At 38.1% G+C, this 24,563-nt stretch overlaps 1 protein-coding gene across 3 annotated transcripts in view; it reads right to left on the reverse strand.

Annotated features, from left to right (window-relative positions):
* Positions 1–8: 8 nt before the first annotated feature.
* Positions 9–24,563, reverse strand: part of SCML2 (Scm polycomb group protein like 2) — a 112,319-nt gene continuing 87,764 nt past the window's right edge. For 2 of the 3 annotated variants that reach the window (XM_074392317.1, XM_003924132.4), the window contains exons 9-15: positions 21,352–21,472; positions 19,248–19,451; positions 17,139–17,321; positions 8,217–8,330; positions 6,996–7,250; positions 3,200–3,351; positions 9–2,084 (exon numbers count right to left, since the gene is read on the reverse strand). In XM_074392317.1, coding sequence (XP_074248418.1) covers positions 1,956–2,084; positions 3,200–3,351; positions 6,996–7,250; positions 8,217–8,330; positions 17,139–17,321; positions 19,248–19,451; positions 21,352–21,472 — 1,158 coding nt within the window. In that variant the 3' untranslated portion in view covers positions 9–1,955. The remainder of the gene's footprint in view (positions 2,085–3,199; positions 3,352–6,995; positions 7,251–8,216; positions 8,331–17,138; positions 17,322–19,247; positions 19,452–21,351; positions 21,473–24,563) is intronic. The other variant, XM_074392318.1, reaches the window with a different exon arrangement.

Below are 24,563 nucleotides of genomic sequence, written 5' to 3' on the forward strand. Positions count from 1 at the left end.
GTTTTAAATGAATTGTTGAGATTTAACTTTATTAATATTTTAAAATATGAAAACTGTAAAATGTATTTATGTAAACACCTGAGGACTGTTCAAGTGGGTACAGCATCTTCATACAAACAATTTGAAAGAAGACCAAGTTTAAGTAAGAATCTTATGACATGTAAGGAATAACATAGATGAAGCTATTCTTTAAATAGTTGCATTCGTGTCTAAAGTACATTTGGTTTTCTAAAAAGAAAATGTACATTCTTGCCCCTGGTGAATATTTTATTGGCATTTACAACAAATGGCTAATACTTTATAACTGATTCTCATAGCTTATAAACATTACATCAAAGTTACACAAAGTAGTAACAATAAACATATAGCACCATTTCCTCTTCAAAGTTCTAACTTATAAAATTAAGCCCCAAACAAGGCCGGGCACGGTGGCTCATGCCTGTAACCCCACCATTTCTAGAGGCTGAGGCGGGCGGATCACCTGAGGTCAGGAGTTCAAGACCAGCTTGACCAACATGGAGAAACCCCATCTCTACTCAAAACACAAGATTAGCCAGGCGTGGTGGCACATGGTTGTAATCCTAGCTACTCAGGAGGCTGAGGCAGGAGAAAAGCTTAAACCCGGGAGGTGGAGGTTGTGGTGAGCCGAGATAGTGCCATTGCACACCAGCCTGGGCAAGAGGAGTGAAACTCCATCTCAAAAAATAAAGCCCCAAACAGTAAGTCAGAACTAATATATCTTTCAAAGTGTAGCAGAATAAATGGCTCAGAACTAAGCAAATTAATTAGAAACATTGCATAGGACAGAGAACTTCCCTGTATGGAAACCAATCTACGGACTATGTCATATCCCCTGAAGAGTAAGTTGAGAGGTACTGGTGATAGCAAATGATGGACACATATTTTTTAAGAAATCAAAACATCTAACTATATACATAGTTTATCGTTACCTCTGTGGCAGTGCAAAGTGCCAGATCAATTCAAGAAAAAAAGATTTACTTGTGTGTAAACCTACAGGTATAAAACAATATATAAATATGGTAAAGTACCATATGAGGAATAAACACATACAATAAAATATTTATCTTCAAAAAATTTGGACACTGGTATCTTCACATAGAGATGTAAGAAAAGAATGCCTAGTTAAATGTACAAGCTTAGTGAAAATATGGAAAGTTTTAAAATAATAGGTATTTCACTGAAAAAATGTAATCTGACTCCATCCAAACCACCCTCGTAGTATAAATATCTCCTGCATAAAATGACAATTCTATCGTATAATTTAAAATTTTTATCAAAAACTGGTAAGAACACTTTATGAAAGCTTATAAGCTTGCTTTTTTTCCTTTATGATCAAATACAACATATAGAGAAATAATAAAAGGAAAATAATTTATATGGCTATTCCCTTTCTCGATATACTGATAGAACACGAACAGAACACTGCAGAGGATCACACAAAATATTTGAGAAAAGATATCTATAGGTGCACCTTTAAATTCTCTGGTGAGGAAAAATTCTCATGGATTTAATTATAGAAGTTGTCAGTCCCTGATATTTTCCCCTTTGGGATTTAGCTGTTTTGGTTCTAGATATAAAGATTAACCAAAATCAAATGTTTTTCTCTGTTAACTACATTAAGTATATGTAAACTGTACAATGAAAAATGTAAAAAGACATAAAGAACTACCAATTTGAATGTGTTAATACTAACATGTTAAATGCTTTTTAAAGAATTAGACTGGGGAGTGTCGGCTGTGCCTCCCAAGGCTGGCTGGTGACTCCAGAAAAAAAAAAAAAAAAAGTTGACTGAACTGTTAATAAAGTTCTTCAATTCTGATAAAACATTTCACAGGAACTGTCTACAAAACAAAAACTGCTAAGAGAAATACTTTTAAATTAAAATGTTAACAGTACACCTGAGAATTATGTCCAATCTAAACTTACACATTTTTTTAATTGTATTTTCCTTCTTTAAGTTTTTCAATGTAGTAACACAGTTTTAATGCTGGCCCCAGCTTCAGCCCCATGTACTTCATCATCATATCACTCTTGAGTAGGAACAGAGCTTTCCCATCAATTTCCTACAGACAGAAGGAAATCATAATTATTAATAATGCTTTCATATCAAGTTATTTATACATAGGAACATGTAAAATAGAGCAACTGTATACTCCAGATATATATTTTCTGAATCTGCTTTATTTCCTGAAAACTATCAAAAATATTATTTATATAGTGAAGCATCATTTGATGATTTATGAATTTAGTTAAATCTTAAGAAAAAGAAATTTAACCTTGTATCTTCAAAAAATGTCCCAAGTATCAAACAATCTGATTTTAAGTACTGTGTGTTAAATAAAGTACTACATACATCTATGATAAAGGGCCAAAAATCATGAATGTGTTAATACTAACATGTTAGATGCTTTTTAAAGAAGTAGACTGGGGAGTGTCTACTTCTGAAATGAATTTCAGATAGTCAATAACTTTCTGAGAAGGGCCAGGAATATGTCAATATCAATGCAAACTGTAAATGTGCTATACAGTGTAGTCATTATGTTGAAAGCTAATCAGTTAGTTGTCTGAAGCTGGTTAGAAGCTAAAACTAATTACTGATTTTCTTGCAACAGTGAAAAGGGTACCTCAGATAATAGATGAGTAATTTGATTTGTTAGAAAACACTGAAAATACTACTTAATAGTTACAAGGCATCCTCCTAAAATTCTTTATTACCTTAACCAGTTTATGTCATGGAAGCATATTATTTGGTATTTGTGAGTTCCTGTTTAAAAGGTTGTACTTAATCTTATGCAGTTGCTGGATTCATTGGAGGAAGGCCACCCTGTAATAACTTGTGGTCAACCCCTTCTACTCATGGTCCTGGCGCTGAGCTGGGAGCAGGTTGGGGAGGATCCTTGTATCTGTCATTACAAAGGGGAGGTACACCTGAGAGTTACAATGCTGACTCACCATGTCTTGAAAAGTTGAAGCTGTTTGTATTTTAGGCACTTGGATACTCACTTAAAGAATAGACCATTAACCTACCATTTAAGGAACTAACCTTGAGAAAAATAACTTTTCTCACATAAGGAAAAATCAGTTGATAGGGTTCCCCCACTATCTACACAGTATCCAAATGAAGGGCCTGCACAGAGGTCATTCAAAGGCAGGAAAACCGGATCAAAAGATACATTACATGTTGCCTGAAGAGGTCGGCGAGGGGGCCTGATATCTGAGGATCTGTATGTTTCATAAACTGTATCACTTCATCCACAGACCAGGTTGAAGGGTCCTTAGAGAAGCCTTGTTTCAGGACACTGGGATCAGGTACAGCTATATAGCTTGGAGCTTCAATGGGGGGGAAAAAAGACAAATCATACTTGACCTGATCATTATCCTGAAAGAAGAGATGTTAGGTAGGGAATAATGGTCTAATTCCTGGAACCTTCTGTTAAGTTCCCCAACAAGGTCTCAAGACTCCAACTGTGAAAGCTTATACAAAGATGATGTGAGGACGGCTACACAAGAGCATCCAATCTGACCTCCCCCAAACAACAAAAGCAGGTTCAGAAGTTACCTTTAAGCTTTAAAGATCACAAAACAGACTAAGCAACCCAAGGCATCTTTGGCCACAGGCCAATACAGCAAAAGATCTGTTACTTGGGTAAAATTAGGTTAATCTAATCTAACCTGTGACTTCTCTAAGTCTTAAGTCTTTCAAGGAATTTCAATCTCTGTCTCAATTAGGTTTATTTTACTAACTAAATCCGATGGAAATTCCCCAAATTTACAATTGTTTGTTTTTTAGGTTTAGGTTTTGTTTTTGTTTTTTTTTTTTTTTTTTTTGTTTTTTTCAAACAGGGTCTCACTCTGTTGCCCATGCTGGAGTGCAGTGGCATAAACATGGGTCACTGCAGAGTTGACTTCCCGGGCTTAAGTGATCCTCCCACCTTGGCCTCCCAAGTAGCTGGGACTAGAGACACATGCTGCCACTCCCAGCTCATTTTTATATTTTTGTAGAGACAGGGTTTCTCCATGTTGCCCTGGCTGGTCTCAAACTCCTGGGCTGAGCAATCTGCCCACCTCAGCCTTCCAAAGTGCTGGGATTACAGGCATGAGCCACAACACATGGTCAAATTTACAATTTTATAATTGCTTAAATGCATTCACTTTAATCAAAGAATTTCAACAATCCCTTTATTTTTGATACGCAAGTAAGTCCATTTACCAAATCTCTCTCATGTATTCAATAAGAATATTTTTAGCATTACTTTACTCTTTAGATTGTTGTCTCTTGTGGCTTAAATGCTTATCTGAATTTTGAAGAAAACAAGATTATTTTCTGCTAAGCTAGGTCAGAAATAACTAACATTTAATTCCTTTATCATGTTTAATTGCATGGTAATAGATATTTTGGTTGAAGGTTTATATGTAAAAAAAAATACATAACTAAGACATGAAACAATTTAAGTGTTCAAAAGGTCTTAGCTGTACTCTTTACTAAGTTATGATGAAATCTGTTTCCTGACAAGTATTCATTTACTCAACCAGAGCCCTTAACTCCCTAAAGTTAGTGCGTGATAACCAAAGTTAATTTTGTACTTAGCTAGGAAGATTTGTTTCTTTAACCAATTTTAAGTTTTTATGTGTGTGAATTAGCCAGAGGCATACTCTTTCTTTCCTATTATCTGGGTTACGGCCATTTTAGAAGCATTCTGAGTATTTACCCAGGGGAAAGGTAAAGAAAAACAGAAGATAAAAGGACTTATAGTGGTTAATTTTTTGTGTGTAACTCTGAAGTTTATTTCCAACATCACAACTATGATGTGAAATAAAAACTCTATACCAAAATATATCCTCCCCTCCACATGTCAGAGAAAAAAATGTTGGTCATATCTACAGAGAAATTCTGCTGGGCTGTATCCACCCAAATAAAAATGACGATGGTGTAGACCACCCTGTGCCTGAGGCATTCTGACAATTTAGACAGAAACACCATCTCCTTTAACTCAACAAAGACACAAGGTAACATGAAAAATCATTGGCAAAGCTAATCATAGCTCCCATTTACATTTTTGTAGAATTCTGGTTTCTGTCATCATAATCTGGTACATTTATGTTTTGAATAACATGTAACCAGGTTTTACAATTACTGCAGATAAACTATATGTAAAAAGATATGATTTGGGGTATAAAATTAATCTTATATTAAAAATAAAACAACCATAAGATTTTCCATTTTTATTCTATTAAGCAAATATAATTTACTTGAGCCTACATGTTCAAAACAATCAGAGAAGTTTGCAAACATTACATTGCTGTTATTCAAATAATTACATGAAACAAACTAACCATGTGAAAAATAATAAAAGTCCAGTCATGTTTTTCTCCTGAACAGCTCTGTCTTACATGCACTGGCATATCAATAAATATTTCTGGAATAAATATAATGAAAGTATGAAAGTGATTTGATCTCTCCCAACATTCTTGGATTTATTTTCTATAATAAAGATCAGCAATATTTTTCATTCAAATAATGGGACAAGGCAGGACAGGAAATTATGTGAGCATCATTAAATGTTAGGAGTGGAATCAGCTTTAGGTAACAGTTCAAATGCCTTAAAAATAATGGTAATGACATCTGTAGACAGTTTCTAATGGAAATGCTTACCTATTCTTGGGAGACACAAGCAGCACAGGAGTTAAGAGTACAACCCCGGAGTCAGAGTGCTTGAGCTCAAGGACTGGCCCAGCCACTTTCTAGCTGAGGGACCTTAGCCAAATGAATTCAAATTTCTCATCTGAAAATGCTTACCAACACCTACATTTTAAGGAATTGTTGTAACAATATAATGTAGGAGGCCATATGAAATATTATATGCCTGGTGTATGTCAGATAGTGATGAAGATGATGATTATTTATATTACCAGTGGGTAAATTACTAGAAAGCAATGTTATTACTATTAGCCTCTACATTCCTAAGAAGACCTGAGGCTAGCCTTCTGAAGCCCCAAGACTGGCTACCTTAGCACAGCAGTGTTTGACATACATTCCGAAGTGAGATATTCAGCATTAGAAGTAAACTTGTACTGAGAAGGCCTGTCTTCAAAAGGTGATACTTTGTGAAAATACATTAAAATGCAGGGTATACTAGCCCTTATGGAATAAGCATCTATTGTTAGACTCTGCAAACCATGTCACCTAAAAGCAAAGACAATCTCCAGAGGAGATGGGACTGACGATATTAAATGTGTCACAGTGTGTGTGCACAGTGTGGTTGCCCATCGGTAACACCCATGAGGAAAGGCAAGGTTCCTACTTCCTTCACTCCTCAACCTCGCCTACATGCCTACCTGGAGAAAAAGGACAAAACACTTATTCCCACCCTCACTCTCCTGCACCCTTAATCCTTCAAAGGTACAGCGTTAGCCCTCTTTGCACATGGAAGACTGTTCTGGATCCTTCTAAATGGCAATGGGATGTTGCCCTATTTATGCATGTCATGTCTTCCTGGTGGGTCTGAGGAAGGATGTGGAGAATGAGGAAATGGTGTGGCTGTGGCAACAAGATGCCAGCCCAAATCCAGGAGTCAACACAGGCTGGGGCCAGGAAGGGTCTCAAGAGAGACTAAGAAAAGTGTACAACAGAAAGGAAGGAGAGGCACTGTCTTTCCAGGTCTCAGAGTCATGAGAGGTTTGTGCATCCAGACAGGAACCAAGGAAATGATAAATTACAACTGCTTAAGCACTACTAATCTGAGAAGTCTCTATCAGAGACATGGTTGGTGATCCAGATCCCCAGAGACAATAGTGATGTCAACAGGACTGGAGGATCCATAATGGTCTGACCCTGACAGTGATGTGAAAGGAAGGACTCAGCCTCCCAAATTTAGCACTTTCTCCAATGTGATATACTCTCAGAGGATGCTGTTAGGTGTGAAAATCTCAAGGCAAAAGACAAACACAATGAGAATTACTATTTTTGAACATACCTTCACTTTTCCTCTCTATTTGGAATTTAACTTCATGGGGACTGCTCTTGGGGGATGATTTGTCCCCAACTACTGGTGAGCTTGTGGTGTCTGGCACACTTTGAGAAAAATCCTTGGAGACTGAAGTGTGAGTATACATAGCATTTCTACAGGCAGGATTCAAACAATTTCCTGAATTTGGTGATGAGCTCTTAGAATCTTCTGAAAGATTCTCCTCTTTGGGAATGCCATCTCCCCCAGCAAACAATGATACTTCTACAGAAAAAAAGACAAAGGCGGCTATCTTCAATAGACTTACAGTTCAAATACTACTAAAAGGTAAAAAATCTCATCCCTAATAACAGTTTGCTTAACTTATGCTATACTGAACCACAAAGTTCTAACACAAAGTTCATGGCTATCCCCTCCTTGGCATGCATGCATGCATGCATTTATTGAATGACTGATTGAGACAGAATTTTGCCCTTGTTGCTCAGGCTGGGGTGCAGTGGCTCGATCTTGGCTCACTGCAACCTCCACCTGCTGGGTTCAAGCGATTCTCCTGCCTCAGCCTCCTGGGTAGCTGGGACTACAGGCGCCTGCCACCATGCCTGGCTTTTTTGCCTTTTTTTTTTTTTTTTTTAGTAGAGACAGGGTTTCATCATGTTGGCCAGGCTGGTCTTGAACTCCTGACCTCTCAGGTGATCCATCCTCCTCAGCATTCCTTGGCATTTATATTAATGGACATTGTCCTACAGTCCAAAGTGATTCCATATCACCTATATTTTTCATGGTAACTTACTATCATTTGCCAGTCTTGTCACCAAGACTATAAACACCTCATTAAAGCATTCGTTTTTAGAAATGCAGTTCTTCATTGCTATTTGTTATAATATGATCATACAGTTGGTTTCTAACATTTGTTTACTACTTACGCAGTTAACATTTTCTTTGGAGAAAGGCAGTAGGTTTTTCTATTCTTCTTTCTACCAGTTTTTAGCAATACAATAGTGAAGGGAAAAGGTTATTACCATTTTTTTAATCTATGGAGAAATGACAGCTGGGCACTTCTGAAGGGAATGAATGAAATGTTCAACAAAGCTGTCAAAGTAGTAACCTAATCGCCAAACTTATTTGGGCAAATATACCTCCCTACTTCCAATACTACCATCCCAAGAGTATACACAAGTGGTAGCAGAGAAACGTTTCTTCCCAATCCTGGGAAGTGTACATGCTATTTACCTTCAGAGACATACTCCTTTGTTTTGGGGAGCTTAGGAGAGGGAGGAACAACATACGGTACAGATTGCTGAGGAGATCGTTTGGTGCTCTGCTTTTCTGTTACATCTTCTTTTGCTGTTTAAAAAAAAAAAGTTGTCTGTTATAACGAATTAATATACTCAAGCATTTTCATATCATCAGCATGAAACACTTCTGCTTCTACATCATCTGCCTACAATAACTTCATTGACAACTTCTCAGTTATTTGATGTTCATGAATAACATGTGTCTATTTCATCCTATTTTATATTTGCACTGAAATAATATTCAAAACTTAAAAGCATTTCCAGAAGGAGTATATCTAGGCTTCTTTATTCTGGGGTTATCAGATCTTTCTAAATATCTCACAAGGCAGTGAGGCAACCTATTAAAATGTGTCTAAAATGACCTGGGAAAATTGTTCCCATGAACCAAATTCAGAGAAATTTTATTTAATTCAGAGAAATTAAATAAAAGGTACAGTATAATGAATACCCGTTTTGTTAAATAACAATCCTAGCCTAGAGCTACCCTTAAAACAGGTCTACTGCTTACTTATCATTCAGCCAAATGCACTTCTGCCTAAAGGACCACTCTGTAAAGCCTGATCTGAAAGTAAAGACAGCTTTAATTATCAATTATACCCTAAGTATCAACAAATATCCTGGTTTAATCTCCCACTAAAACAACAAATAAGTTATAAAAGAACTCTAAAAATTCTGATAGTAGACCTCAAAAGGGAAGAAGAATTGCAATGAGTATCAAAGTCAAACTCATCTGGTTCAAAATTTTGGCTGAGGGCCAGGCATGCTTCTCAGAATCTTATGATGAGTAACCTTTAGCTCAATCTAGTTACTCAGTGAATCCCAATGAGTCCAGTAGAGCTCTAGAGCTCTTACCACTTTAGCTTCATTTTTAATAATGGACTATAAAACCAACAGGCAAAACATATCTCGTATTTCTACAATTAATGAAGACATTAAATTCTAAGGAAAGAAATAATTGGCTTGTCATAACTATTTAACATTATGGAAAATTCGAGTACTAAAATATAGTTTTCTATAAATGTTTATTTACTTCATAATCTTGGCAAGATTAGAAAAAGTCTTTATCTTTTATTTGTAATGTACTAAGGCTTTATGAAAAGTTTATGAAGTATGGTCTACTATCTGGGGCTGAAACAAATATAAAATTGACTCTTGACTTCTGCTTCTGGGTATCGTAATAAGCTAAGGGAGGAAAGTGTTCCTACAGAGATCGAGGAAAAGCCAGGTAATTTACAAAGTATTTTTTAAAAATCATCAGAGAAGCAATTCCAGGATGACTGATCAAAGACTTCCCAAAATCTACTCCTTCATAAAAAAAACAGTGAAAACACTGGCAAAAACTATAAAACCTAACTTTTTCAAAACCCTAGAAATTAAAGACTTGCCACAATCCAAAGTGTTTAAGAAAAATGGCTGGATCTCAGAAAAAAACATCAAATTCTATGGCATTTCAACTTGCCTAATATAATCCCCCTCACCCCATTTTCACAGTAGCCTTGAAAACCAACACTTCACAACTACAGCAGGTATGAAAAACAGCCACGCAGTAGTCACTGGAGGGAGCACAATGGGTTTGGAGCTCTCCAAAAGCCCCATCCCCAGAGAACTATCACTATTAAACCAGTCTTGCAGCTCATTGAAAAAGCTCCTTTTCAGGGTTTGTCTTTATTTGACCTGAATTAGAGCTTGTTCAATGAGAACAACCCATCTCCAGGGCATCTGACTGGGGAAAATGGTGGCAACTGTTTAACTTTGCTGCTGCCTGAGACAACATTATCAGTCAGCGCTAACAGTAAGTCGGCCAAAAAGCTTAAAAGGAAAAACTGGGTATGAGATGTCCCTCAGGAAACTCTGAAAAGCACATATTCCTGGGAATCTAGACGGTTCACATGCATATGCACAGATGTACATATGCATGCCCAGAAAAAACATAAGAAAGCCCTAATCTTTCATCTCTGGTTGACCTTGAGGTTCTGCACAAGGTCGACATATAAGCTGCCTCTTGGAGCACTGAAGTTACGTCCCAATATACACAGAAAATCCTTTGGCCAAGGCTGGGAGATACAATGATTCCAGGCATATAAGGAAATTTCTATCCAATCATTAGCTAACCTCATTAAGCTATCCAAGCAAACTTCAGTGACCACTCTTAACAAAGAATACAGACTTTACAGAAGCAGTCCAGGAAAAGTCACTAAACAGACAGCACCAGGAACAACAACAAACCCTAGGGAGAAGGGAATCTGATTTCCAAAGTTGCCATATTATATGGTTTTTAAATGTCCAGTTTAAAAAAAAAAAAAAAAAAAAAAAAAAAAAAAAAAAAAAAGAGACATGCAAAGAAACATTATGGTCCATACAAAGGAAAAAAAAAAAAAAGTCAATAGAAACTGTCCCTGAGGAAGCCCAGACATTGGATTTACTAAACAAATACTTTTTTTTGAGACATAGTCTCACTCTGTCTCCCAGGCTGGAGTGAAATGATATGATTTTGGCTCACTGAAACCTCCAACTCCCAGGTTCAAATGATTATCATGTCTCAGACTCCCAACTAGCTAGGATTATAGGCACATGCCACCACACCTGGTTACTTGTATTTATCTTCAGTAGACACAAGGTTTCACCATGTTAGCCAGGCTGGTCTCAACTCCTGGCCTCAAGTGATCTGCTCACCTTGGCCTCCCAAAGTGCTAGGATTACAGACGTGAGCCACTGCACCTGACCTAGACAAATACTTTAAATCAGCTATTATAAATACATTCAAGGAACTAAAAAATGAAAATCATCTCTAAAGAACTAAAGAAAAGGCCAGTGTATTAATCCATTCTCATGCTGCTAATAAAGCCATACCCAAGACAGGGTAATTTATAAAGAAAAAGAGGATTAATAGACTCACAGTTCCACATGGCTGGGGAGGGCAAAGGAGGAGAAAGGCACGTCATACATAGCAGTAGGCAGAAGTGCCAAGCAAAGGGGGAAAAGCCCCTTATAAAACCATCAGATCTCATGAGAACTCACTATCACAAGAACAGCATGAAGGTAACTGCCCCCGTAATTCAATTACCTCCCACCAGGTCCCTCCCATGAAACGTGGGGATTATGGGAATTACAATTCAAGATGAGATTTGGGTGAAGACACAGCCAAACCATGTCACCTCATCTCTACTAAAAATACAAAAATTAGCCAGGCATGGTGGCACACACCTGTAGTCCTAGTCATTCTGGAGGCTGAGATGGGAAGACTGCTTGAACCCAGGAGGCAGAGGTGGCAGTTAACCAAGATCACGCCACTGCAATCCAGCCTGGGTGACAGAGCAAGATTCCATTGCAAAAAAAAAAAGGTGGGGGAAGTGAAAAAACCACCCCAAAGAATGGGATAAAATATATACAAAGCATATATCTGATATGGGACTTGTATCTAGAATATACAAAGAACTCTGATGACTCAACAATAAAAAGACAATGAACCCAATTAAAAATGGACAAAGGATTTGAACAGACATTTCTCCAAAGATACATGAATGAAAAATAAATAAATAAATAAATAAATAAATAAATAAATAAATGATATATGAATGGCCAAAAAGCACAAGAAAAGATGCTCATCATCAACCACTGGAAAAATGCAAATCAAACCATAATGAGATACCATTTCACACCTGCTAGAATGGGTATAATGAAAAAGATGGACAATAACAAGTATTTTCAAGGAGAAATTGGAACCTTCATTCACTGCTGATAGAAATGTAAAATGGTATAGCCTCCTTGGAAAAGTCTGTCAGGTCCTCAAGTTAAACAGAGTTAACCATATGACCCAACAATTCCACTCCTAGGTTTATACCCAAGAGAACATGTATCCACACAAAAACTAACATACAAATGTTCATTGCAGCAGTGTTCCTAATAGCCAAAAAGTGGAAACAATCTATAAGTGCATCAATTGATAAATTGATAAACAAAATACGATATAGCCATACAATATTATTCAGCCATAAAAAGGAATGAAACACTGATATATGCCACCACATGGGTCAACCCTGAAAATATAGGCTGGGCACACTGGCTCAAACCTGTAATCCTGGCATTTTGGGAGGCTAAGGTTGGTGGATCACCTGAGGTCAGGAGTTCAAGACAAGCCTGGACCTGGTGAAACCCTGTCTCTACTAAAAATACAAAAATTAGAAAATTAGCCTGGCGTGGTGGTGGGCACCTGTAGTCCCAACTATTCAGGAGGCTGAGACAGGAGAATCGCTTGAACCCAGGAGGCAGAGGCTGCAGCAAGCCAAGATCACACCACTGCACTCCAGCCTAGGCAACAGAGCAAGACTCCATCTCAAAAAACAAAACAAAAAAACACATTATGCTAAGTGAAAAAAGCTACATACAAAAGGGCGCATATTATATGATTCCATTAATATGAAATGTCCAAATAGGAAAATCCATAAAGACAGAAAGTCAATAAATGGTTTCCAATGGCTAGGGGGAAGAGAGATTGAGGGATGACAGCTAATCGGTATGGGATTTCTTTGGGGGGTAATGAAGATAGTGGAGATGACTGCACAACTCTGTGAATACACTAAAAAATATTGAGTTATAAACTTTAAAAGAGTGAAATTATGGTATGTGAATTACATCTCAATAATGTTATTAAAAAAAGCATTCTAAAGGTATAGCAGTCATAGGAACTAATAAAATCAAATTCCAGAAGGAGAAGAACCATTCTAGTCTAAACTGAATATTTCGTCAAATTTTTTCCCTGTAGAAATTTTCTCATTCTTGGCACTACACTGAAATAGAACTTGACACAGGCAGAGGGCTCTACCTAGGCAAAAATAAATCAAAAGATTTAGCAGCTTAACACAGCTGGAGTGACAAATAAGAAACTCAAACTCATAGCTGGTTTCCCCCATGGAACATTTGCTAAGTTCTGGAGCTATACAGGAAGCTGGGGAGCTAGGCTGAAAACCGGCACACTGAAATCTCTCACAGTCTCATGGTGCTTAAGAAATAAAGACCCACCAGTGGAAGGGGTCTAGCTCAAACACATAAGCCATCTATCCCTAAACACAAGTGCAAAGTTGTGATAATACATTAGGTAGAAGACTGAAGAGCAGAGCAACAAACCTCTGAAGGAGAGAAGTACAATTCTCCATAGTCTTCCAAGGCTAAGGAGCTACAGAATTCCCAAGTTCTCAATCAAAAGCCTGGGAAAGTAATACCTGAAGAATAGGGAGGAATCAGAGATAGACTGAGGCTTACTAAAACTGCTATTCAGCCCCAACCCAGCTCCATTATTGAATGGGATGAGCCCTCCCTCTTTCTGCTTAAAAAAGAGGAAACTCTTTAAGATAAATATCTGGAGCTTCTGCAGATCTTGTACATACAGTGTCCCACATAGAAAAATAATAGTAGTGGACATGCAAAGAAGACCATATAACCAACAATTGAGAGAAAAACTACTGTTGTCAGTAGACAAAGACTATAACGCAATTTTGATGAATATGTTCAAGAAAACAGGAAACATGGACAGAAAAGTTCAAAGAATAAAAAATTTCACCAGAGAATTATCATCTGTTTTAAAAAGCAGAAAGCTAACAGGAAAATAAATTGAGGCAACCACTTTGAAAAACCATTTGGCAGTATTTACTAAAACTTATTCTATGAATTTGCTATAACCTAGCAATTCCACTCCAAGATAGATACAGGAACAGAAAGATGTGTATAGAATGTTCACGATAACACTATTTATAAGGGTACAAAACCTAACACTATTTATAAGGGCACAAAACAGAAAGCACTCAAATGGATACATACCATGGTGACATATTTACATAATAGAATATTGTACAGCAATGAGAAGGAATGATCTAACTATATGCAACAATACAGATGAATCTTACAAACATAATGATGGGCCAGAAAAGCTAGGTATAAGAGAAACTGCTATATAATTTCACTTCTGTAAAGTTCAAAAACAGACAAAAATATAGTACTTGAAGCTGGAACAGTAGGTATCCTTGTGCGAAGTGAGGGGTAGTAGAGGATGAAAGGTGGTTTGACACATTAGCAGTACTTCCAGGGTACTGGTAATAGCTACCTTTCCAACCAAGAACTGGTTATACAGGCATGAAAATTAATCAAGGTACATTTCTTGTACAATTTTCTCTATGTAGACTATACTTCAGTAAAATGTCTTAAAAATGACTACTGCTAAAATATGCAAACACCAGATTTGCCAGAATCAAAGTCTCCTAAGAAGAACACTCTATCTTAAAAAACTATTTTTGAGTCACTTATTTTATAAATGTAAGAGAAATAGGATACTGGACATGAAATCTTAGTAAGAATCAACCTCACATTTATATGCAACTTCTTTAACTACAAGCTGACAAGGAAAACTAACATAAGAGTTCCAACTCAAAGCCATTTTCAAGTGGCTATATTAAGCTTTCTGTGAAAGAAAACTAGTAACCCTTAAAATAATGTAAAATTTATTAATTATTCAGTGGTTTTTTTCCAAATAGTTACCTATGCTGATTATTTGATTAATCTGAAATTCAAACATTCTGTGTTCAATGAAGAAAATTCAAACATTCTGTGTTCAATTTAAAGAAGAATTACATTATCTTTAAAATCTTTCAAAGAATGGGATTATGTAAATTACTGGCATTCTTAATGCTTTGTGTAAGAAATCAGGAAATTGGGCCTGGCATGGTGGCTCATACCTGTAATCCCAGCTCTTTGGGAGGCCAATGTGGGAGGATCACTTGAGGCCAGGAGTTTGAGACCAGCCTGGTCAACAAGGTGAAACTCTAACCTCTATGAAAAATACAAAAATTAGGTGGGCATGTTGGCAGGCACCTGCAATCCCAGCTCTCTGGGAGGCTGAGGCACGAGAATCGCTTGAACCCAGGAGGTGAAGGTTGCAGTGAGCTGAGATCATGTCATTGCACTCCAACCTGGGCAACAGAGTGAGACTCTATCTCCACACAAAAAAAATTCAGGGAATTGTACTCTTGACATCTCCAACTCATATTTTTCCCCTTAGAAACAGAAAACCTATCACTACACAGATACATCTCTTCCTACACAGGTGGCCCTTCCCTTTCTAGTCATCTTCCAATTTTCCTACCATTTTTGATGACCTCCTACCTCTCCTGAAGGAGGGGAAAAAGGATATCACATAAAAACATAAAACTTTACTCTTTCTCTTCCCCCTAGTTCTGATAGCTACCTTTTATTGCTCCTACTTCATGCCAGGCATAAAAAAGGTATCCACTTCACAGATAATGAAACTGAGAATTAGAGGCTCAGTACTTTGTCTATGGGCACATAGCTATTTAATAGCAGGAGATGAATTAAAATGTAGGCTGGTCAGACTTCATAGTCTTACAGCATAGAGATTACAAGGGCAAGATTGGAACCCAGGTCTGACAAACTCCAACACCTGGGCTCTCCACGCCATTGCTTCTCTATGTATACTTTTTGTGAGCATGTCACAGCATCATACCTTTATTTCAAAGGGAGTCACTGGACATTTGGGGAGAAACTGGAAAGAGCATTCCAGTTAGGAGCCTGCTTTACTAAACCAGAGAAGGGGTTAGTACAGTCTGAAGCAGGGTAGTGACAAGGAAATGGAAAAAAGGGGATGGATATGACAGATGTTACTGAAGTAGAGGAGACAAGCTTTATAAAGAAAGGTGTAGGTAACCAGAAGAACCAGAAAAAAAAAAAAAAGTAGTAGCTAGAGACAGTACTCAAGCTTCACACTTGAGTGGCATGTGAATTAGAATCCCTGGACTGAAAAAGATAGTCTGTGATGGTATTCTGTATTTCCAGATTCAGCAGCACCCAGCTAGAAAACCATGGGGCAATAATACCTGAGAACTTCAGCTACTCTTAAAAGACCCACATACAATCCTGCCATGATCAGTAAAACATAGCTTTCACGAGTCAGATGAAAAAGAGACAAACCACTTCCAAAAAACAAAGAACACTTGCAAAAAAGCTTAAAGAGCTTTCTTGCTTTAGGGATCAGAGGCAAGAAATCTACTTTTGGTTCTACAGGACTATCTTACACCTACTCTCTTATTCAGGCATCAGTTTGGGGTTCTTATGGAAGAGAAGCAACCATGGTTCAAACATCAAATTGAAGCATATCACAGGCTGGACATGGTGACTCACGCCTGTAAATCCCAGCATTTTGGGAGGCCAAGGCAGGCAGATCACTTGAGGTTGGGAGTTCAAGACCAGCCCAGCCAAGGTGGCGAAACCTCGTCTCTACTAAAAATACAAAAATTAGCTGGGTGTGGTAGTGGGCCCCTATAACCCCAGTTACTCAAGAGGCAGAGACAGAAGAATCGTTTGAATCAGCAAGGTGGAGGTTGCAGTGAGCCAAGATCATGCCACTGCACTCCAACCTGGGTGACAGAGCGAGACTCTGTCTCAGAAAACAACAACAACAAAAAAGTATCACTCATTTGTCAAACCTCGATGACTGTAACAAAATCTTCATCTTTATAGCAAATGGGCTCAACATACTTTGCTAACTTCTAAGGATTATAAAGGTCAATAACTTTAAAGCCATACTTCACTCTAATAGAGAATGTTTAACTCTGTGAGGTAGTCAAAATGAAGCCAAACATAAATAAGCCATGGGGTTTGATTCTCAAGTTCGTTATGAATACAAGAAATTACTTTCCTACTTTGAATAAACAAAAACAACTATATGTTATACATTTCTATTTAGTTCACTGTGGCTAAAATGTTTACTTTGAGGAGAACATAAGGGAAAACAATTACACAAGATTCTCAAGTTAAATAGTAGTATAGTATAAAAGTTTACATTTTCTCTCACCTGATTGATTTTTATCATGGTCTGCAGAGCTATGAGTATGACCCCTGGAAGAACTAAAAGGCTGGCTACTCAAAAGGTTATCACACTGCAGACTGTGGCAGAAGTTCTCAAGAAAGCGAAGAGCAAATGATGCACTGTTGACTGGAGGGAGCTGGATGGAATGAGTTTCCCCATCAAAGGAGGCTATTAAGGGAAAAAAGAATGTCATAGTCATCTCAGACGGATGAGAAATACAACATTAATTTTGAAAAACCATCATTTTAGGAAATGTATTATAAGTCTAATTTGTAGGTTTTTTGTAATTCATAAAGGAATAATCTTAAATTATAAAAGTCCCTCTCATTCAAACACAACAGCCTATATTTCCTCATCTGAAAATATTCTTAAGTCAGCAACAACAACAGAAACTCACTGATCTATAACACTTCCTTCTATTCCAAATATTCCATGGGTATGAATGTTGTGGTATCTGATCACAGCCACCAACTGTATCTTATCACTTAATGACTTCTTGAGTCATATTTTTATTTAGAACTTCTTATAGATAAAATATATTATCAACCAAGATACTCTGCCTATAATGAGCTTAATACAGCATGTAAAACGAAGAATCTGTGACTTTTGTCCCAATTTACAGTATTATTCTGACATCATTTGTCCATTTTAAAAAGTAAACTTTTCAAACCAGAGCTTAAAGTCCAGAAACATACATTATAAGTCTTATAAATATTCTATTATACCAATATAATAAATATTACGGGCTGGGTGCAGTGGCTCACACCTGTAATCCCAGTGTTTTGGGAAGCCAAGGTGAGCAGATCATATGAGGCCAAGAGTTCAAGACCAGCCTGGGCAACATGGCAAAACCCTGTCTCTACTAAAAATACAAAAGTTAGCTAGGCATGATGGCACATGCCTATAATCCCAGGTATTCAGGAGGCTGAGGTGGGAGAATCGCTTGAACCTGGTAGCGGTTGCGGTAAGCCAAGATCACACCATTGCACTTCAGCCTGGGCGACAGAGTGAGACCCAGTTCTAAAAAGAAGAAAAAGGAAGAAGAAATAGGAGAAAAAGGAGAAGCAGCAGCAGCAGCAAGGAGGAAGGATGGAGGACGGAGAAAGGAGGGAGGAGGAAGGAGGAAGAAGAAAGAAGAAGGAGGGAAGAAGAGGAGGGGGAGGGGGAAGAAAGGGGAGGGAAGTGGGGAAGGAGGAGGGGAGGGGGAAGAAAGGGGAGGAAAGTGGGAGGGGGAGGGGGAAGGGGAGGAGGAGGAGAGGAGAGGGGAGAGAGAATGGGGGGAGGAGGAGAGGGGAGAGGGGAGAGGGGAAGGGGAGAGGTGAAGGGAGGGGGAGAGGGGAGGGGAGGGCGGAGAGGGGAGGGGAGGGCGGAGAGGGGAGGGGAGGGGGAAGGGGAGGGGGAGGGGGAGGGGAAGGGGGAGAAGAGGGGAAGTGGAGCAGGGAGGGGACAAGAGGGGAAGGGCAGCAGGAAGGGGAAGGGGAGGGGGAGGTGGGGAGGAGAGGAGGTAGGGGAAGGGGAGGGGGAGGGGACGGAGAAGGGGAGGTGGGGAGGAGAGGAGGGAGGGGGATGGGAGGGGAGAGGGAGGGAGGGGAAGGGGAGGGGGAGGGAGGGGGAGGGGAGGGAGAAGGGAGGGGGGAGGGGAGGGAGGGGGAGGGGGAGGGGAGGGAGAAGGGAGGGGAGGGGGAGGGGAGGGGGAGGGGAGGTGGAAGGGGGAGGGGAGGTGGAAATGGAAGGGGAGGGGGAGGGGAAGGGGAAGGGGAGAGGAGAGGGGAAGGGGAGAGGAGAGGGGAAGGGGAGGGGAAGGGGAGGGGGAGGGGAAGGGGAAGGGGAGGGAGAAGGTAGGGGAAGCGGGAAGGAAGGAGGGAGGGGGGAATGGGGAGGGGGAGGGGGGGAAGGGGAGGGAGAAGGGGGAGATGGGGGAGGGGGAGGGGAGGTGGAAGGGGAGGGGGGAGGGGAAGGGGAGGGGGAAGGGGGAGGAATGGGAGGGGAAGGAGAAGGGGAGGGGGAGGGGGAGGGGAGGGGAAGGGGAGGGAACGGTGGGGAGGAGAGGGGGAGGGGAGGGACTGAACTAGATGATGTATTAGATGAGCATACCAGTTATCACTTCTCCGCCACGATTATCTGGCTTCAGGTATCCAAAAACAGTTTTAGTTTCAAGGGCACAATCCACGCAGGCCTGCACAATCCGGCGAAGCACCACATTCACCGGGCCTGGGCCAAAGTGGTCAGGCAGCTGCTGGATTCTCTTTGGATCCAGGTGAGGGCCAAAGTTTCCATGTTTGTTTACATAGACACAGACTTAAGGAAAAACGCGTATGCAAATATAACAATGAGACTGATTAAAATAAAGTTTGTGAACAGTACATTATCAATTACTATATCCCACTAGCCATTTCACTCACAGAAAACCTAAATATAGTTAATATCAATGATCATTTCTGTGACCTAAAAATATGTAGGTAAATACATTTCTACATTCATGCAAAGATACCAAACCCACAAAAAAACAATCAAAATGTTTACTCAGTTTTTTAGGATCTTGTCCAAATTGATGATATAAAACCTATAGACATTTTAGGAACATCACAAAAATAATTCTTCATACATTCCCACATTATACAAAATGGCACAAAGACAGATGAATATTTTCATCTTTTAACTGTATACACAGTACAAGAATTTCCTTTCAAAACAGGTCATCTTGCTATGCTCCTTTTTGGACTGAATTTCTTTTAAATCACCAATGCTGTACCTCGATTGTATTTTCTAAAGCTGTCAAATAATTTAAGATATATGTAACAGTTAAGTTCTATTAATATATATTAATATTTTATTAATTTTAAGAAAATAAAAATGTTCCTTCTATATATATGAAGATTCACTGAAGAAAATTTTAAAATAAACTCCTTAGTATAACAAAAGCATATGATATAATATCAATTCATCTATAATCACATAAACGCCAACTTCCAATAATTTTCTTTACTGAGAATCAACAAATGCAAATCAATATACCCTATAAAAACATGAGAACCAGGCATGGTGGCTCATGCCTATAATCCTAGCACTTCGGGAGGCCGAGGTGGACGAATCATCTCAGGTGTGGAGTTTGAGACCAGCCTGGCCAAGATGACGAAACCCAATCTCTACTAAAAATACAAAAATTATCTGGGTGTGGTGGCACATGCCTGTAGTCCCAGCTACTCGGGAGGCTGAGGCAGGAGAATCGCTTGAACCCAGGAGGCGGAGGTTGCAGTGAGCCAAGATCCTGCCACTACACTCCAGCCTGGGTGAGGAAGTGAGCCTCTGTCTCAAAAACAAAAACAAAAACACAAGCGCACATCACTACCAAAAATAAAATAAACTGTCCCCCTACATCAAGAAGCATGTTATTTTTAATCCATTAATTAATATTGCAAAAATTTCACACACACATAGTCCAGACAAAACTGATTTCAGTTTTGCTATGTTGAAATATGTGATAATTCAACTTTGTGGCAACAACCAGAGGAAGGACTATGTCATCCTTCAGAAATGAAATAGCTATTAAAAATTGGACCCATGGTGCTGATGGTATGGACAAATTCTACTGAACACAAGTGAAGATTAAAAAAGGATTTCAATGTTTTATCTCCTTTGTATTATATCCATTTAGCTAGTCTTTCCTGTTAATTAAAAATCAGAATAAACTGAAAAAAAATGATGTTACAACAATCATTTTTAAAGTGACTTCTATTTTTAAAAAACTAAATTTATTTTTAGTCAGGAAAGAAAAATTAAAAGGAAAAAAAGTCCAGGGAATAGGAGACTGTAAGGGAAGTAATTTTTAAAAGGCATTAAGAAAAGGTTTGAGATACCTTTGAAAATACATACGATACAAAAAAACGAAATAAATTTTGAAATGAGATAAAGGGAAAACAAGTTTTGACAATAATGTAAATTTCATAAATCTTACTTAAGTGGATAAAATACTTTAAGAGTATCTGAATTTTCAAGTGACTCTCGTAAAGACTTTTTCCTTAATATAAAATGGAACAATCGGAATTTCAAGATACTTTAATATGAAAAATGCTAATATAAATGTTTAATATTATCATCCTTTTCCCCTCTTATTTTATTTCCAGGACCTCGAAGATACTGGAAATAATACAGGATAAGAGATTAGTAATTCTGTACTATTTTTAAAATATGAATTTACCTGTAGACATCACTATTTTACATGGCCCAGAAGCGGCATCTTTATATAACATGCCACGGTCTCTGGTCAGTGATTTTAGAGAAGCTGCAGATGTAGAACATACCACAGGCAAAGGTTTTTCCTGTTAAAAACAAAGGGGAAAAAACCTAAGTATGCAATACTCATTAATATATTTTTAGATAAGAAAGTCAGAAAATTATAAACATCATTGGTTTACAAAATTATTAGTCAGCAGAAGTCCTCAGGTTAGAAACCCCTGTGTGTGTCATGAACTGCAGAACTTTCCAAAGTGAGCTTCTCAGAAACCCATAAGCTGTCCAGGTAGGGGAGGAAGAGACCAAAAGGCTGGGATTTCCTGTCCTACCCCTGCTCTAACTAATCACACCTTAGCCAAATTAGTTTATTCTGTAAAACTACTTTATTTTTGAGATTCCCTGTAAGACAGGTTTTTCATATTGCTAAAGACAAGTCTGTAAATCTCTAACCCAGAGCAATACATCCAGTAGAAAAAAAGTCTCAATAAGGCAGAGGACAGAGTTTATCTTCAGTAAGCAGCTGCTCATCTAGTTAGTCTTTGCTGTGTCTAAACCACATTTCTCCGTATGACATAAAATAATTCTGACAAAATCACAACAGATGGGTTGCTAAAGTCTATACAGAATTATGTCTATTGCCTATAAGAACCAACGTCTCCTGAGCATTGTTAAACTTCACTAGTATTTTGTTTATTTTACATGAATTCTTGGGGTTTTCCAGGAGCTACCTTCAAACATGACTCTCCAAAATAAGAGAAGGGATTCCAGTGCATAAAAAAAGTAGTAACAGAGGACATTTAAAAGGCAGGAACAAAGCAGTAAAAAACAGAACATTCAATGTTGTTGGAATTTATTTGCTTTAATGATTGTCATTTGAGTTGACAGTATTCTAGTAAATCACATTTTTTGTTTATTTAATATTGATACAATGTTCTTTGTCAATGTTAAAGAAACAAAAAATGTGATTTTTTTTTTTTTTTTTTTTTTTTTTTTTTTGTCTTGCTATATTGCCCTGGCTGGATTTGAACTCCTGGGCTCAAGGGATGCTCCTACCTCTGCCTCCCAAAGTGCCACTGCCTGGACACAATCATTTTATTTGTCAGTACTGAATTATAATTACTGGGTTGATCATCTCATTCTTTCATTATTTTAAAAATCTGAAATCTGAATCCTTTGAGACATACCAAGACAGTATGTTTGCATTAACACTGCAAACTGAATAAAGGTACATTTATTTAGAAAATGTGCTCCTGCACTCCTCTCTTAAGGGGAGGAAGAAAATGACAACTTGTATCCAAATACGACGTAGACACAATAAATATGTATGAGTATCATGTATTCATAATAAAAAGTAAAAAAATTTTAAATAATATTTACAATATTACAGCACCTGTCCCTTCTCCATCTCCATCATCAAATAAATAATGTTTTCAAAGAGAGCTCTCCAAAATTATCAAATTAGCTTGGAATTGGAAAATAAAGGAGTCAAAAGAAATTATTTGGTTTTATCTTATATTTTCGCCATTATATCAACTAATCACAAAGACATTTCTGAAGCTGGAAAACATATATGTTAATTTTTTCAATGCATTTAAATTATTATTTCACTTTAAATTTCACCATTAACTTTTATTTTTCATTTTAAAAATTTCATCTGCTGCCATTTATATTAGAATAATCTGCTTGATTTTTTTTCAGTGTTCATGACTATATATATGAAGTATTTAGCTTTGGCTTTTGATTTTTATTTTGTAAATTTTTAGTGTTTTTAAAGAAAAATATCAGTATCAATATATTTTTAAATCATAATAGCTTTTTTCCCATACGGCAAATGTAAGTTGAAACAAAATGGAAAAGTTATAGATACTGATATCAGATGGCTGAACTCAGAAATGTTTAAGATAATACTGCTGACATTTAACTGAGTCTGCCCCAAGAGATCTGAAAAGATTCTATGTCTTTATATTTAGAATGCATCTCTTGTAGACAGTATATATTTGGGTCTCTAAAAAAAAATCCATGTAGATAATCTCTGTCTTAAAAAGGAGAGTCTACTAACTTAATGCAATTAGAAGTATGTCTGAATCTGGGTCTACTTTTTTTTTTTTTTGAGACGGAGTCTCACTCTGTCACCCAGGCTGGAGTGTAGTGGTGCGATCTCGGCTCACTGCAACCTCCGCCTCCCGGGTTCAAGCAATTCTCCTCCCTCAGCCTCCTGAGTAGCTGGGCTTAGAGGCCCTGTGAACATGCCTAATTGTTGTATTTTTAATAGAAATGGGGTTTCACCATGTTGGCCAGGCTGGTCTCGAACTCCTGACTCCTGGTGATCCACCCACCTCAGCCTCCCAACGTGCTGGGATTACAGGTGTGAGCCACCTTGCCTGGCTGGGTCTACTATTTTATTGTCTGTTTTTGATTTGTCTCCTCTGTGTTTGGTTCCATTCCTCTTTTCCTTTCTGTTTTTCCCCCCGCTTTGAGACAAGGTTTCACTCCTGTTGCCCAAGCTGGAGTACAATGGTGCCATCTCAGTTCACTGCAACCTCCACCTCCCAGGCTCAAGCAATTCTACTGCCTCAGCTTCCCAAGTAGCTGGGGCTACAGGTGTGCACCACTGAGCCCAGCTAGGGATTTTTATATTTTGTGTAGAGATGGGGTTTTGCCATGTTGTCCAGGCTGGTCTCAAACTCTTGGGCTCAAGTGATCTTTCCACCTTGGCCTCCCAAAGTGCTGGGATTACAGGCATGAGCCACTGTACCCGGCCCCTCGTTTGCTTTTTTTTAATGATTTAGATTCCTTAGACTATTTTATATTGAATATATTTGAATATTCAAATATTCCTTAGAATTACATTTTAATTTTCTATTGGCTTTTTAGCTATACTTCTTTGCATTTTTTTTAACAATATTCCCGGGGGATTACAATGTACATCCTTAACTTTCCACAATTATTGTACCACTTCACATAAAATGGTGAAGACACAACTTACCAGAATCTCTGTGACACCTTTAAAGTAGTCTCAAAAGGGAAATTTATAGCAATAAACGTCCACCAGAGAAGAGAGGAAAGATCTAAAATCAACACCCTATCGTCAAAATTGGAAGAGCTAGAGGAGCAAGATCAAAAAAACTCAAAAACTAGCAGAAGACAAGAAATAACTAAGATCAGAGCAGAATTGAA

The sequence above is a fragment of the Saimiri boliviensis genome, chromosome X (genome assembly GCF_048565385.1).
Source record: "Saimiri boliviensis isolate mSaiBol1 chromosome X, mSaiBol1.pri, whole genome shotgun sequence".
Lineage (NCBI taxonomy): Eukaryota > Metazoa > Chordata > Mammalia > Primates > Cebidae > Saimiri > Saimiri boliviensis.